Genomic DNA, 15,360 nt, shown 5'->3' on the forward strand with positions numbered 1-15,360 from the left:
CAGTACAGTACAGTATAGTTCAGAACAGTACAGTACAGTAGAGTTCAGAACAGTACAGTATAGTAGAGTTCAGAACAGTACAGTAGAGTTCAGAACAGTACAGTATAGTTCAGAACAGTACAGTACAGTAGAGTTCAGAACAGTACAGTATAGTAGAGTTCAGAACAGTACAGTACAGTAGAGTTCAGAACAGTATAGTACAGTAGAGTTCAGAACAGTACAGTAGAGTTCAGAACAGTACAGTACAGTAGAGTTCAGAACAGTACAGTAAAGTAGAGTTCAGAACAGTACAGTAAAGTAGAGTTCAGAACAGTATAGTACAGTAGAGTTCAGAACAGTACAGTAAAGTATAGTTCAGAACAGTATAGTACAGTAGAGTTCAGAACAGTACAGTAAAGTAGAGTTCAGAACAGTACAGTAAAGTAGAGTTCAGAACAGTACAGTAAAGTAGAGTTCAGAACAGTACAGTAGAGTTCAGAACAGTACAGTACAGTAGAGTTCAGAACAGTACAGTAAAGTAGAGTTCAGAACAGTACAGTAAAGTAGAGTTCAGAACAGTATAGTACAGTAGAGTTCAGAACAGTACAGTAGAGTTCAGAACAGTACAGTAAAGTACAGTAAAGTATAGTTCAGAAAAGTACAGTACAGTACAGTAGAGTTCAGAACAGTACAGTACAGTAGAGTTCAGAACAGTACAGTACAGTAGAGTTCAGAACCATACAGTACAGTAGAGTTCAGAACAGTACAGTAAAGTAGAGTTCAGAACAGTACAGTACAGTAGAGTTCAGAACAGTACAGTAGAGTAGAGTTCAGAACAGTACAGTACAGTAGAGTTCAGAACAGTGCAGTAGAGTTCAGAACAGTGCAGCAAAGTACAGTAAAGTATAGTTCAGAACAGTACAGTACAGTAGAGTTCAGAACAGTACAGTAAAGTACAGTAAAGTATAGTTCAGAACAGTATAGTACAGTAGAGTTCAGAACAGTACAGTAAAGTACAGTAAAGTATAGTTCAGAACAGTATAGTACAGTAGAGTTCAGAACAGTACAGTACAGTAGAGTTCAGAACAGTACAGTAAAGTTCAGAACAGTACAGTATAGTTCAGAACAGTACAGTATAGTAGAGTTCAGAACAGTACAGTATAGTAGAGTTCAGAACAGTACAGTAAAGTATAGTTCTGTACAGTACAGTACAGTACATTACAGGGTACTCAACTCAAGTGTATTGTACTCTACTGTACTGTCCTGTCCTAAACTTTTTAAACTTTCCTCGCACTTCAAACCTGTGAAACATAGACGTCTATGATTGGTTCAGATTTGGTCAGGTCCGGACTGGACCAATCCTGAATGTCTATGTTTGGTCCAGATCAAGGCCTGTCTGGACATCTGTAGACGTCTGTAGACATCTGTAGACATCTGTAGACATCTGTAGACATCTGTAGACATCTGTAGACATAGCAGACTTAGCAGAACGTAACAGTATGCCAGTTAGCAGAACATAACAGTATGCCAGTTAGCAGAACATAACAGTATGCCAGTTAGCAGAACATAACAGTATGCCAGTTAGCAGAACATAACAGTATGCCAGTTAGCAGAACATAACAGTATGCCAGTTAGCAGAACATAACAGTATGCCAGTTAGCAGAACATAACAGTATGCCAGTTAGCAGAACATAACTGTATGCCAGTTAGCAGAACATAACAGTATGCCAGTTAGCAGAACATAACAGTATACCAGTTAGCAGAACATAACAGTATGCCAGTTAGCAGAACATAACTGTATGCCAGTTAGCAGAACATAACAGTATGCCAGTTAGCAGAACATAATAGTATGCCAGTTAGCAGAACATAACAGTTTGCCAGTTAGCAGAACATAACAATATGCCAGTTAGCAGAACATAACAATATGCCAGTTAGCAGAACATAACAGTATGCCAGTTAGCAGAACATAACAGTATGCCAGTTAGCAGAACATAACAGTATGCCAGTTAGCAGAACATAACAGTATACCAGTTAGCAGAACATAACAGTATGCCAGTTAGCAGAACATAACAGTATGCCAGTTAGCAGAACGTAACAGTATGCCAGTTAGCAGAACATAACAGTATACCAGTTAGCAGAACATAACAGTATACCAGTTAGCAGAACATAACAGTATGCCAGTTAGCAGAACATAACTGTATGCCAGTTAGCAGAACATAACAGTATGCCAGTTAGCAGAACATAACAGTATGCCAGTTAGCAGAACATAACAGTATGCCAGTTAGCAGAACATAACTGTATGCCAGTTAGCAGAACATAACAGTATGCCAGTTAGCAGAACATAATAGTATGCCAGTTAGCAGAACATAACAGTATGCCAGTTAGCAGAACATAACAGTATGCCAGTTAGCAGAACATAACAGTATGCCAGTTAGCAGAACATAACAGTATGCCAGTTAGCAGAACATAATAGTATGCCAGTTAGCAGAACATAACAGTATGCCAGTTAGCAGAACATAACAGTATGCCAGTTAGCAGAACATAACAGTATGCCAGTTAGCAGAACATAACAGTATGCCAGTTAGCAGAACATAACAGTATGCCAGTTAGCAGAACATAACAGTATGCCAGTTAGCAGAACATAACAGTATGCCAGTTAGCAGAACATAACTGTATGCCAGTTAGTAGAACATAACAGTATGCCAGTTAGCAGAACATAATAGTATGCCAGTTAGCAGAACATAACAGTATGCCAGTTAGCAGAACATAACAGTATGCCAGTTAGCAGAACATAACAGTATGCCAGTTAGCAGAACATAACAGTATGCCAGTTAGCAGAACATAACAGTATGCCAGTTAGCAGAACATAACAGTATGCCAGTTAGCAGAACATAACAGTATGCCAGTTAGCAGAACATAACAGTATGCCAGTTAGCAGAACATAACTGTATGCCAGTTAGCAGAACATAACAGTATGCCAGTTAGCAGAACATAACAGTATGCCAGTTAGCAGAACATAACAGTATGCCAGTTAGCAGAACATAACAATATGCCAGTTAGCAGAACATAACAATATGCCAGTTAGCAGAACATAACAGTATGCCAGTTAGCAGAACATAACAGTATGCCAGTTAGCAGAACATAACAGTATGCCAGTTAGCAGAACATAACAGTATGCCAGTTAGCAGAACATAACAGTATGCCAGTTAGCAGAACATAACAGTATGCCAGTTAGCAGAACATAACAGTATGCCAGTTAGCGGAACATAACAGTATTTGGAAATTATTTTACCAATTTCGTTAAATAAAAATTAATGAACCAAATAGATATCAGTAAAAACACAATATAACTAGATGTTACTTCTCTGGTCTTTTATTATCCTCCCTCCTAATGAGAAATTTGAAAGGATTTTGCAGGATTTTGGTAACAGAATTTGAAGGCTAAGGGCAATGTCTCAAACTTACAGAAGGCAAATACTAAATATAAGTCTTTAATATTTGGCAGGGGTCTTTACTTCAACATGGTTGTGTTTTGATATATTTCTAATACCTTTTAAGACTGTTTCTGGTAGATGTTTTCAAAGACCCCTTTTCCATCTGACCAGAAATGAAAGCACTTTCTAATTTCTAGTATTGAAGATAGAACATATTGAAAATGTATCTATGCCTTAATTTCATAAAAAAATATAGACTCTTAGCTTTCATTTGACATGTTCCTATGAACTTCCCATGTTGGTGCTCATGGATAATTTTACATGCCCCTTTTTGCTTCATTGTCTCTTTACATGCAATACATCTACAAGGGGATTCAAGTTGTATTTTCTAATAATTCAGTTATCCAGATATTGTAATTCACTCATCACATCAAGGGGCTTACTCCTGTCTATTAGAATGTGTTTCAGAAATCAAAATGTTTTGCATTTAATTTCATGATCTGGCCAGTCTTTAAATGTATAACTCTCCTCAGTCCAAAGCCTTCAACCCCTCAACCCCATACCTCAATGCATTGTCAGATCTGTCACTCTGTCCCCTCCGGCGCGCCATCTGCTCTCTCCTCTCACCTGACGGGTCATCGCCTCTCGCAGGGACAGTTTACTTGTGGACAGCTGACCAATGACAGGCCTGCCTATTCAAATGTTCAGAGGAGAAGTATGAGAAAAACCATTACGTGATAGCTTCCTTGAACAGCCATAGTTTGACATAATTGCTTGTGGTGAGATACCTGGTAGCCTAAAATGTACTTATCCCTCTCTCTCACCATGTATGTGTCTGTGTCTGTGTGTGTGTTATCGGATAATAAGAAAAGCTATCTGGTATTATCATTAAAAGATGCAGATTTTATGGATAACATCATCTAAATAAATGTTAAGAGACGATGCACTGGGAAGATCTAAATTACATACTCCTCACGTCCTCTCTCCTCTTCTCCTTCTCAAAACCCATTGGGGGAGAATGTCAGAGGGGCGGGCCTCTTGCTTGGAGACGAGGAGAGAGGACTCGATGAGTATGCAATTGAGATTTTCCCTCTGACTCATAGGACTCTGACTAAGAACAGACATACTTTATTGACCAAAACAACCACATAGACCAGACCCCGCTGCTATCGCACTGGTGCCTATAGGAGAGCCACCCCTTTACGCATTCTTAATTTATCCACCATCTTTAACCGTACAGTAGATGGCGACAAACAGGGACACAAAAAAGAAAACGTCTAATAACGAGAAACAGCAACATCTCGCGATACTACCGGGTTTGTTTGAAACATGGCTTCCTCAATGAAGAAGGCTGCCCACGATATTGAAACGCGAAAACGGACTGATGATGTTGTCTTGTCGGGCGGTATCGACTTCAACGCTCTGTTGTTGTCGCAGCCCGTGCTCGACGGACTGGCGGCTTCTGGATTCAAGAAACCGTCTCCAATCCAGCTCAAAGCCATTCCGTTGGGGCGATGCGGACTCGGTATGATTTGGTCATCAGCGTCTACAGTAGTTAACGTTACGTCTTAGCTAGCTAGCAATTTTACGTCTTAACCACCCAACTTCCTGTATTCTAGTCAGTTTCTAGTCTGTTTTCTAGTCTGTTTAGACTCTCATTTGAATTTATGCCGCGTTGATTACCAAGTGGGATGGTGGAAATTACCAGTTGGGAGGTCGTAAATACTAGTTTGATGCATTCACGTGCTTTGAGCTCGTTGAGAAACGTCGATTTGCCAACAAGCTGCGTCAAGCATAAGTTAAAAGTACAGTTATCATGCTTGTAAACAAATTATAGTGTTCTCCAAAAAATATGAATAGATCTCTCTTTGTAAATAATGTTTTGTTACATTTAATAACCAAAGATGGTGGATAAATGAAGAGTTCACTCAGGCCTTTTATCATTGTCTCCCATAGACACCAATGCAATAGCAGCTGGGTCTGGTCTACTTAGTTCATTGACTTAAATTACAGTGGTGGGACCAAGTCATTGTATTACAAGTCACAAGTAAGTCTCAGGTCTTAGCACTCAAGTCCCATCAAAACAGGCAAGTCCGAGTCAAGTCTCAAGTCAAGACCTTCAAGTCTCAGGTCCTAAACTTTGAGTTTTGAGTCCTAAACAAGTCATAACGTGCTCCACCAAATGTAATACCATTTCATATTTTTAACAATAGCAATAGTTAGTATATTACATTTACACTAATCATGAATGCTTTTAAACATATCTATATATTTATTACTTTCCAAATAAACGTTATATTTCCATGGAAATACATGGGTAGCCATGAGAAAGACCCCCCCCCCTCCCCGTAGTGATCGACTGTCGAGGATCACTATGGGGTGCAATTGGACCATGTTGACTTGTACACAATCGCCCAAACTTAACACACACACACACTGTGTGGTTACAGTAGGCTAATGAATGTATGTCAATGGTTTTAGGAACAGAAGTAACATCAGGCAGGATTTAGGCTACCAACTGCCTAGCCAGTTGTAGCTCAATCTTGTGTGCAATGATCATGTTCCCGCACTGACTGAGTGACTGGGTGGAGGCTCATTGATTTATCGTTATATTAGCCTACATGGTACACTAGTAAAGTAATGAAAACATATAGCTGTTGGCTGTATTAGCCACGACTTACCGTTCTTTGTACAGCTTCAAATGTCGAACAAATTTGGAAATTGTTTGCGCCTCCGTCTGTAATTTTCTTCCCGCATGTTTTGCAAGTTGCCATCCGTTTTTTGTTGATACAGCGTCGTCTTTATATCAGAAAGTAATAATTTTGGGTGTCATCTTTCCATCTGAATTCCCCCGCCGACGTTCCTCTGCACTGCCGCACACAGCTTTTTCTCAAACTGTAATCCGTTAAATGAAGAGTTGCTGTGCTGCACACTTTTTTTTTTTTTTTTTAATAGCATCATTTTTAATATTTGGGCTTGTGGAGGGTATCAAGTCAGGTGGAGTCATAAGGCTCCAGTCCATGTCAAGTCACGAGTCATTGGTGTCAAAGTCGAGTTACAAGTCATCATATTTGGGACTCGATTCCACACCTCTGTTAAATTGCATCAGAAAAACACAGCAAGTGTGGTGTCTCACTTCCTCTTCAAAGTCTGCCCACGATATTGAAACGCGAAAACGGACTGATGATGTTGTCTTGTCGGGCGGTATTGATTGAGCCTTAAAGGCTATTAGGTGACGTCAGGCTCACGTGCATGGCTCTCAGGTGTTTGTCACCTGATGCATGCGCACATGTGCAAGTGTTTACATAGTTTACATCATATTTACAGATAGTTATTTAGGACAGGAAGCTGGCAACCTACATGCCTCATGTCTGTGTGCTGTATTTCAGATCTGATAGTGCAGGCCAAGTCTGGCACAGGGAAGACCTGTGTGTTCTCTGCCATCGCCCTGGACTCTCTGGTAATGGAGAACACTACGACACAGGTGACTCAATTTATTATAACCGAGACATGTATTCATTTCACATGTCAAGGTTGAATGTCATCTATGACATCTGTTTGCTTGACTCTATATTTGGACAGATTACAGGCAAATCTTTGACATAGGATGGACATTGTGTATTGACCAAGATTTCCCTTCCTGTGACAGGTGCTGGTGCTAGCCCCGACCCGTGAGATAGCAGTGCAGATCCACTCTGTGGTGATGGCTATAGGCAGTGCCATGGAGGGCCTGCAGTGTCATGTCTTCATTGGGGGGACGCCCGTCAGCCAGGACAAGATCAGTCTCAAGAAGTGCCACATCGCTGTGGGATCACCAGGTCAGTGACTGTAGGCAAACCTATACAGTTCCTTTGTCTTATAGGTAAATAACCATGGCAACAGTATCATGTGTATCAAACAGGGGCATAAGTCTAATTGTATATCGATGTGTTCTTCCCTGGCCAGGACGTATCAAGCAGCTGATTGAGCTGGGTCTTTTGGTTACCGCCAGCATCCGTCTGTTTGTGCTGGACGAGGCTGACAAACTACTGGAGGAAGGCAGCTTCCAGGACCAGATCAAGTGAGACACGCACACGGGTCTTCCATCAACTCCACCTGGTGGACTCACTGTCTCTCCTAGAGATCCTATTAAATTACTAGAGCGGCTAAACCTTTAAAGAGCCTAAATGGACTGAAACTGGCAGCCATTGTGGTCAGGGAGACATCCAAACCAGTCTAATTGGAATTAATGACAAAGGCATAGGTGATGCATTTCCTGCTTTTACTCATGCAGGATAAAAAGTAAGGCATGTAAATATCAGAAATGATGTAATAGAATTGTCAACCTAAAATATTGTCATCAGTCTTTCCCATATTCATTTAGCAGTGGCTTTTTATATATTTATTTATATATTTTCAGGATGCTGAAATGTTTTCAGTGTAAACTTAAATGACTAAAGAGATGTAACGTATGTAGAAAAGTTAATGGAGCGATACATATATTCTTTTAAAGAAATTCGGTTTAAAACAGCAACATTTTGTGTCTGTGGCCAAAAGGCGGGCCTTTAAAATGTTTGTTTGGAGACTGGGCTCTTGGCCATGCCCCACACTTACCAAAATGGCTTACGTTTTATACAATCATAAGAAGGTTCATGTCCATTCTAATATTCTTATTCCTAATTCTATCTCTAGTTGGATATTCTCCTCTCTACCGGTCAACAAACAGATGTTAGCCCTGTCTGCCACCTACCCAGAATCCCTTGCCCAGCACCTGGCCCACTACATGAGAGAGCCCACCTTTGTCAGACTTAACCCCTCCGACCCCGGACTCATAGGTCAGTATCACAGCTCAACCAGTAACATCCAGGTACAGTAGGCATCATGTCCCAGACAGACACAGAGATATTCCATGATTTTGGGTCATGATAAGCAAGAAGATTGTGCTGTGTTTTATTTCACTGAATGTGTATTCTGCCCCCCCTCAGGTTTGAAGCAGTACTACAGGCTGGTGCGCTCCCATGCCATGCCCCATAAGGTGTTTGAGGAGAAGGTTCTGCTCCTGCTGGAGCTGTTCAGTAAAGTTCCCTTCAATCAAGCTCTGGTGTTCTCCAACCTGCACACCAGGTAGGACCCTCAGCTGTAGGATTACTGTAACATCAACAAGCTATTAGTAGTTTGTTTCATTTTGTCTTTTTGTTCCATAATTTTTTTATGGTTTTCATCCCTACAGGGCTCAGCATTTAGCAGACATCTTGTCCTCGAAGGGCCTTCCTGCTGTCTGTATCTCAGGTGAGAGTGGGCCAGGGCCAGCAAGGAGAACTATACTAGAGTACATTACTCTTACTACACTGCTCAAAAAAATAAAGGGAACACTTAAACAAACACAATGTAACTCCAAGTCAATCACACTTCTGTGAAATCAAACTGTCCACTTAGGAAGCAACACTGATTGACAATACATTTCACATGCTGTTGTGTAAATGGAATAGACAACAGGTGGAAATTATAGGCAATTAGCAAGACACCCCCAATAAAGGAGTGGTTCTGCATGTGGTGACCACAGACCACTTCTCAGTTCCTATGCTTCCTGGCTGATGTTTTGGTCACTTTTGAATGCTGGCGGTGCTTTCACTCTAGTGGTAGCATGAGACGGAGTCTACAACCCACACAAGTGGCTCAGGTAGTGCAGCTCATCCAGGATGGAACATGGATGCGAGCTGTGGCAAGAAGGTTTGCTGTGTCTGTTAGCGTAGTGTCCAGAGCATGGAAGCGCTACCAGGAGACAGGCCAGTACATCAGGAGACGTGGAGGAGGCCGTAGGAGGGCAACAACCCAGCAGCAGGACCGCTACCTCCGCCTTTGTGCAAGGAGGAGCACTGCCAGAGCCCTGCAAAATGACCTCCTGCAGGCCACAAATGTGCATGTGTCTGATCAAACGGTCAGAAACAGACTCCATGAGCGTTGTATGAGGGCCCGATGTTCACAGGTGGGGGTTGTGCTTACAGCCCAACACCGTGCAGGACGTTTGGCATTTGCCAGAGAACACCAAGATTGGCAAATTCGCCACTGGCGCCCTGTGCTCTTCACAGATGAAAGCAGGTTCACACTGAGCACATGTGACAATCTGGAGATGCCGTGGAGAACGTTTTGCTGCCTGCAACATCCTCCAGCATGACCGGTTTGGCGGTGGGTCAGTCATGGTGTGGGGTGGCATTTCTTTGGGGGGGCAGCACAGCCCTCCATGTGCTCGCCAGAGGTAGCCTGACTGCCATTAGGTACCGAGATGACATCCTCAGACCCCTTGTGAGACCATATGCTGGTGCGGTTGGCCCTGGGTTCCTCCTAATGCAAGACAATGCTAGACCTCATGTGGCTGGAGTGTGTCAGCAGTTCCTGCAAGAGGAAGAGATTGATGCTATGGACTGGCCCGCCCGTTCCCCAGACCTGAATCCAATTGAGCACATCTGGGACATCATGTCTCGCTCCATCCACCAACGCCACGTTGCACCACAGACTGTCCAGGAGTTGGCGGATGCTTTAGTCCAGGTCTGGGAGGAGATCCCTCAGGAGACCATCCGCCACCTCATCAGGAGCATGCCCAGGCATTGTAGGGAGGTCATACAGGCACGTGGAGGCCACACACACTACTGAGCCTAATTTTGACTTGTTTTAAGGACATTACATCAAAGTTGGATCAGCCTGTAGTGTGGTTTTACACTTTAATTTTGAGTGTGACTCCAAATCCAATCCATGGGTTGATAAATTTGATTTCCATTGATAATTTTTGTGATTTTTTTTGTCAGCACATTCAACTATGTAAAGAAAAAAGTATTTAATAAGAATATTTCATTCATTCAGATCTAGGATGGGTTATTTTAGTGTTCCCTTTATTTTTTTGAGCAGTGTATATTCTACTGTTACTACTATTCTACTGCCATAATAACTGAATCAGATGTGATGTGGTGTACAATGCTGTGATGTGGTGTAACGTGTGTGTAGGTAGTCTGAGTCAGGACCAGCGAATGGAGGCCATGTCTAAACTGAAGCAGTACCAGTGTAGAGTACTCATCTCTACTGACCTGGTGAGTGTTTCAGCAACATGACCTCACACCTACCTCCTCTCCACAATAACCTCACAAAGGGCTCTCCTATCCTCACAAATGTCCTTAAGAACAGAACATTTCTGTACCACTTGCTAAAAGCAGCCTCCCCCTCTCCCAGACCTCCAGAGGTATAGATGCTGAGAAGGTGAATCTGGTGATCAACCTGGATGTTCCTCAGGACTGGGAGACCTACATGCACCGAATAGGACGAGCCGGACGCTTTGGTGAGTTCTGCCTGTCAACACAGCCATTATACCGCCATCACAGGGCTAGGACGTCAGTCTGGTCCTAATGTCTGTCTTACACTGCTAGTAGAGACTAGCTGTAGACCTCGGTCTATAGATTGGTCCCAAGGTCAACAGGTTGGCTAATCACTCAGCCGTGTGTGTGGAGGTGATAGACAGAACCCTCTAGGCGACTACAAACTGGGTCGTCATGACAAACTCAGGCTGGCAGGAGTGGCATCCTTTTGTTGTCAGAACTTTGCTTGACCTCTCCCTCTTTTACACACACACACACGCACACACACACACCTGCTAGCTGTTGTGGATGGGTCCTCATAAGGAGTGTTTTCTCTTTTGTCCCAGGTACACACGGGCTGGCAGTGACCTACTGTTGCCATGGCGAGGAGGAGAACAAGATGATGGCCATCGCTCAGAAGTGCAACCTAATTCTTTGCGCTCTACCAGGTAAGATCTGAATGTCCTTGTGACCTTTGCTTTCAGTCATAGATTGTGGATATTTTTTTCTGTCATCTTTTTACAAATGGAGCATTAGTGTGGTGTTGCTGTGTTATTGTGATGGATCTCCTAACCCCATCATCACTCCTCCAGACCCCATAGAGCCAGGGCTGATGCAGGAGCCCTGTGACTGGGATATCACCGTGGAGGCCCTGACACCAGGGACTAATTCCCAGGTGTTCCCCAAGACAGAGCGAAGGAGACGGGCAAAGACCGAATCCCCAGCCCCTAAACCCATCAGGGATCAGGACCCCAGCCCTGTCCACCCAGAGAGCACTGAACCCAGCCGACCATGTAAGAGCCAGCACACAGCCAATCCTGTGGCTAAGGCTGGTCTGAAGCACAAAAATGCATCCCCTGCCCTGGATGTCCTCCTACCCCCTCCCAAGGCTTCAGTAGTCTCTGGGGCCTCCCTAGCTCTCTCCCGTAAAGAGCAACAGGATGCCCTGCCAAAGATCCCTCCGCTCAGCGCCTTCAAGAGTCAAAGGTCAGGGATCATGACCTTCCAGGAGGCAGAGCTGGACTTCCAGAGCTTCATCAGGGAGGGGCTGGGAAGGACAGTGGAGGTAATCCGACAGTTCAGAGGTCACGGAGACGACGGCGAGGGATTTAACGGTCAGCACGGCTACGAGGAGTCTCATACACTCCAGGATGACGATGTGCCACTCACACACACACACATGACACGGAACGGAGAGCGTCCACCAACACCCACACAGCTTCCTCTAAAGACGAACTCTGACCCGTCACCTCTGGAGTCGACTTCTGATGGGTCCAGCTCTGACTGTGACATGGAGGAAGACCGTCAGGCTGACGAGTCAACTCAGAGCTCCACAGATCAGCCCAGAGGAGCTGAACACAAACCAATCATTCCGATTCAAACTCAATCTGCACAGCAATCCACAGTCATGGATGGGGCAAAGAAACCAAAGTTTACGCCACCTGGAAGCCAACCCAACTCACCGTCTGTACCCCATCCTAGCCACCACAGATCCCCCAGACCAGAGGGGAGAGCTGTGAGCACAAACCCCGGGGAGGGGGAACCTTTGTTGTGGAAGGCAAAGGGCAGAGAGGCTACAGCACAGCAGTGGAGTAGGGAGACGGCTAAGAAAGTCAAAGGGGAGGAGAGGAAGGTGCCTGGGAATCGAGGGAGTGAGAGGAAGAGGGACAGAGTGAGTGAGGTAGAGGAGGAGGATGATGGTGAGGGTTATGAGGGCTACTGGAGGGCCTACTACAGAGCTTGGGAGGATTACTACGCCTCCATGCCCCCCTCTCACCACCAGGGTTACCATGGCTACCACAGTATGGCGTCCAGCTGGATGGCTGCCTACCGTATGAACTCCGTGTACATGGAGGAACTGTTAAAACACTAACACAGGGCTTCACACGTAGACCAGAGACACGGAGTTAGTCTGCCAAAGACATGAGCTATTCTTTCCACTCAATGTCTGCTGTTGTCAGTGAAACAAACACAAAGTTAAAGATGGTTAAAACATTAAAGATCTATTTGTAGGAGCAGCAAACGGTGAACAAACATGAATAATTTCTTCAGTTATTTTAAGGAAATCACTGATTTCCACGTAACAATGTTATTTTGCTGTACACGTTTTGGTCTTTAAGTTTGAATGTGAAATAGTGGACTTACGCTAATATTATTGCATGGTAAATGAATGACTTTACTACGTGCATTATTATTATGCCTACTTTGTGTACATGTGTACGTACTTTTATAATAAAGATCCTTTTGTTCAATATGTCTCCTTTCAGACCTTATTTGATGCCCCTTGTCATTCCGTATAATAATATAGTATATATTTTTTGCTCCATCTTATTCCAGAAACACAGAAGAACATGGGCCAATTCTGAATATACATTTTTAAATTAAAAAAAAATATTTTGTCCAATCAGCTCTGAAAAAGATCTGATGTGATTGGTCAAAAGACATATTATTGGGGAAAAAAATATCAGATTTGGGCTACCTGTGTAAATGCAGCCATGATGGTATTCTTGGAAAATGCTCAGTCTTCAACCTCAGAATAACACAGGCTAGAACAGCAAGGTCACACGGATCAAACCTGAATACTCCAATCAGCCAGCAAAGCCCTGCTCATCAAATCAGGCCTGGAACAGTCTCTCCCTCAATATAACACTCAATCACAGAACACACTTTAAATTATGACCAATTCACCCCATTGACATGTGTCATAGCTAGGTCAAGGATGCTGCTATCAAACGTATTCCGTTTGCTCTGTGCTGCCTAGTGAGAGGAGAAAAGGCTTGGAGCATGGCTGTGTCTGCAGGTTTGGGAGACATTTTACATTTTGTTTTAACTGCAAAGATATGAGTAAACTAAATGTGGTACTGTTGACCATCAATGGAAGGAGTTGAAATATCACCTGGCTAATTTTAGGTCACATCCAAGCAGATGGGTCAAATTAAATGCTCCCTGGACACCCGCTCTTGCTGCTGTCTGTGCTACTGGAGGGGAGACGAGCGGAGGTGCCGTAGTCGATCCTGCTTTGCTCCCTGCTGCAGTTCACCTATGTTCTCTGCAGTTGCGTTCAACTGCTCACCCTGGTCAGCGATCCCATGTAACGGTTCCAGGCCACCGCTTTTCCGCTTCACAACAAGAAGATGAAGGCCAGGATTCCGGTTTGGATCCTCGCCATCTGGGCTTTTGGGTTACTTATAGCTATCCTTTCGCTGGCTCTGGCCAGACGTTATCTGTTTTACATGATGTGCCGTTGTCACGTAGACAAACACGTGACGTTTGGCGCATATATATTTGGTTCCAGTGTGGGGCTGCAGCCTGACTTTAATAGTTATTCACTACGCGTGGATATTTAAAGTAGTCAGGCAACACGGTAACAAAGTATCAGACCGCGAGATTCAGCTGAGGCCCTCTGTGTCGAGGCACATCTGGAGTTGGCAGAACTCTGTTGTTTCAGCACCGCGGATAGCACCGGGGCACACGTTCAAATCCTTACTAGCGGCTGTAGCGTTGCGGATTCTGCAACTCCCACGGTGCACGGTGATCACAGTGTCTGAGGAGACCAGCACCCCTGCAGCGGAGAAAGCTTAGGAGAGAATGAGGGCCGTGTGTCTCCTCACCCCCACCGCTAGGGAGAGGGGACAGAAGAGGACAGAGGGGAAACTGGCAAAGCGCTTTGGGTACATCATCATCACCTTCACTCTCTTCTGGATGCCCATGGTTGTGATTCTGCTAATACACGCCATCGTGACGAGGGGCAGAGACTCAGTGAGTCTATATCATTAAATTATTAGACAATTAGTCTTTACAGCTTTCATATTCATTTACAACTTTTACAGTGTTTAATTTTGTAGGCTACTCTTTCATTCCCTCTTCTCTCCCGTCCTCTTTCCCTCCCTCTCCCCTGTTTTCCTCTCTGCCCCTGCCCCTGCCCCTGCACCCCCTCCCTCTCCCCTTTTCTCCAGCAGAGCTGGGTCTTGAAGGAGCTGGAGACCTCAGCCATGATCCTGACCTGTGTCCCTGTAGCTGTGGACCCCCTCATCTACACCATGGTCACCAGACAGTTCCGCTCTGAGTTCAGCAAACTGCTCTCCTCACTTCACCGCAGGGGCTGAGGAATCAATCCAGACCCAGGAGGACTGAGAACTGGGACCCCTGGACAGAAGTCAAGGCTGGTCTGTGGAGGATTCAATTGTAGTGCCCTGTCAGCACAATATCATTTAATACAATTGAGAATTCTATCATCATGTGTAAATAATCTAATAACATCTCACTTTTGAGGTTTTTACCTGAGTTTATTCAGGTAAATATTAAAACATGCTAGCGAGGCTGGTATCCTTTTTATCACATGTACAGATGTATGAATTGAATAGACAGTAGCTAATGGGATTGTACAGTATGTGCCGTAACGATGCCTTTATGAGGGGTATGACTGTTTAGCGTCTGTACTTACTGTCATCAGCATGTGTGAAATTGCAATTAGTGAAGGAAGAAAAGCTACTTACAACTATAATACAGACACACACACACACACACACACACACACACACACACACACACACACACACACACACACACACACACACACACACACACACACACACACACACACACACACACACACACACACACAC

The 15,360-nt window shown here is 44.0% G+C and overlaps 2 protein-coding genes across 2 annotated transcripts; both read left to right on the forward strand.

Annotated features, from left to right (window-relative positions):
• Nucleotides 1-4,703: 4,703 nt before the first annotated feature.
• ddx20 (DEAD (Asp-Glu-Ala-Asp) box polypeptide 20) lies at nt 4,704-12,987 on the forward strand. Its single transcript, XM_064956446.1, has 11 exons — nt 4,704-4,938; nt 6,803-6,897; nt 7,063-7,231; nt 7,359-7,473; nt 8,085-8,227; nt 8,378-8,516; nt 8,623-8,681; nt 10,392-10,474; nt 10,614-10,719; nt 11,083-11,184; nt 11,329-12,987. Exons 1-11 carry the CDS (start codon nt 4,743-4,745, stop codon nt 12,606-12,608), a joined length of 2,487 nt encoding a protein of 828 aa, XP_064812518.1. The 5' UTR covers nt 4,704-4,742; the 3' UTR covers nt 12,609-12,987.
• Nucleotides 12,988-13,500: 513 nt separating this feature from the next.
• Nucleotides 13,501-15,285, forward strand: LOC135527840 (5-hydroxytryptamine receptor-like). The gene is made up of 2 exons (XM_064956448.1): nt 13,501-14,494; nt 14,695-15,285. Exons 1-2 carry the CDS (start codon nt 14,324-14,326, stop codon nt 14,839-14,841), a joined length of 318 nt encoding a protein of 105 aa, XP_064812520.1. The 5' UTR covers nt 13,501-14,323; the 3' UTR covers nt 14,842-15,285.
• The last annotated feature ends 75 nt before the right edge of the window (nt 15,286-15,360 follow it).

Source organism: Oncorhynchus masou, chromosome 33 (genome assembly GCF_036934945.1).
Source record: "Oncorhynchus masou masou isolate Uvic2021 chromosome 33, UVic_Omas_1.1, whole genome shotgun sequence".
Classification (NCBI taxonomy): Eukaryota; Metazoa; Chordata; class Actinopteri; order Salmoniformes; family Salmonidae; genus Oncorhynchus; species Oncorhynchus masou.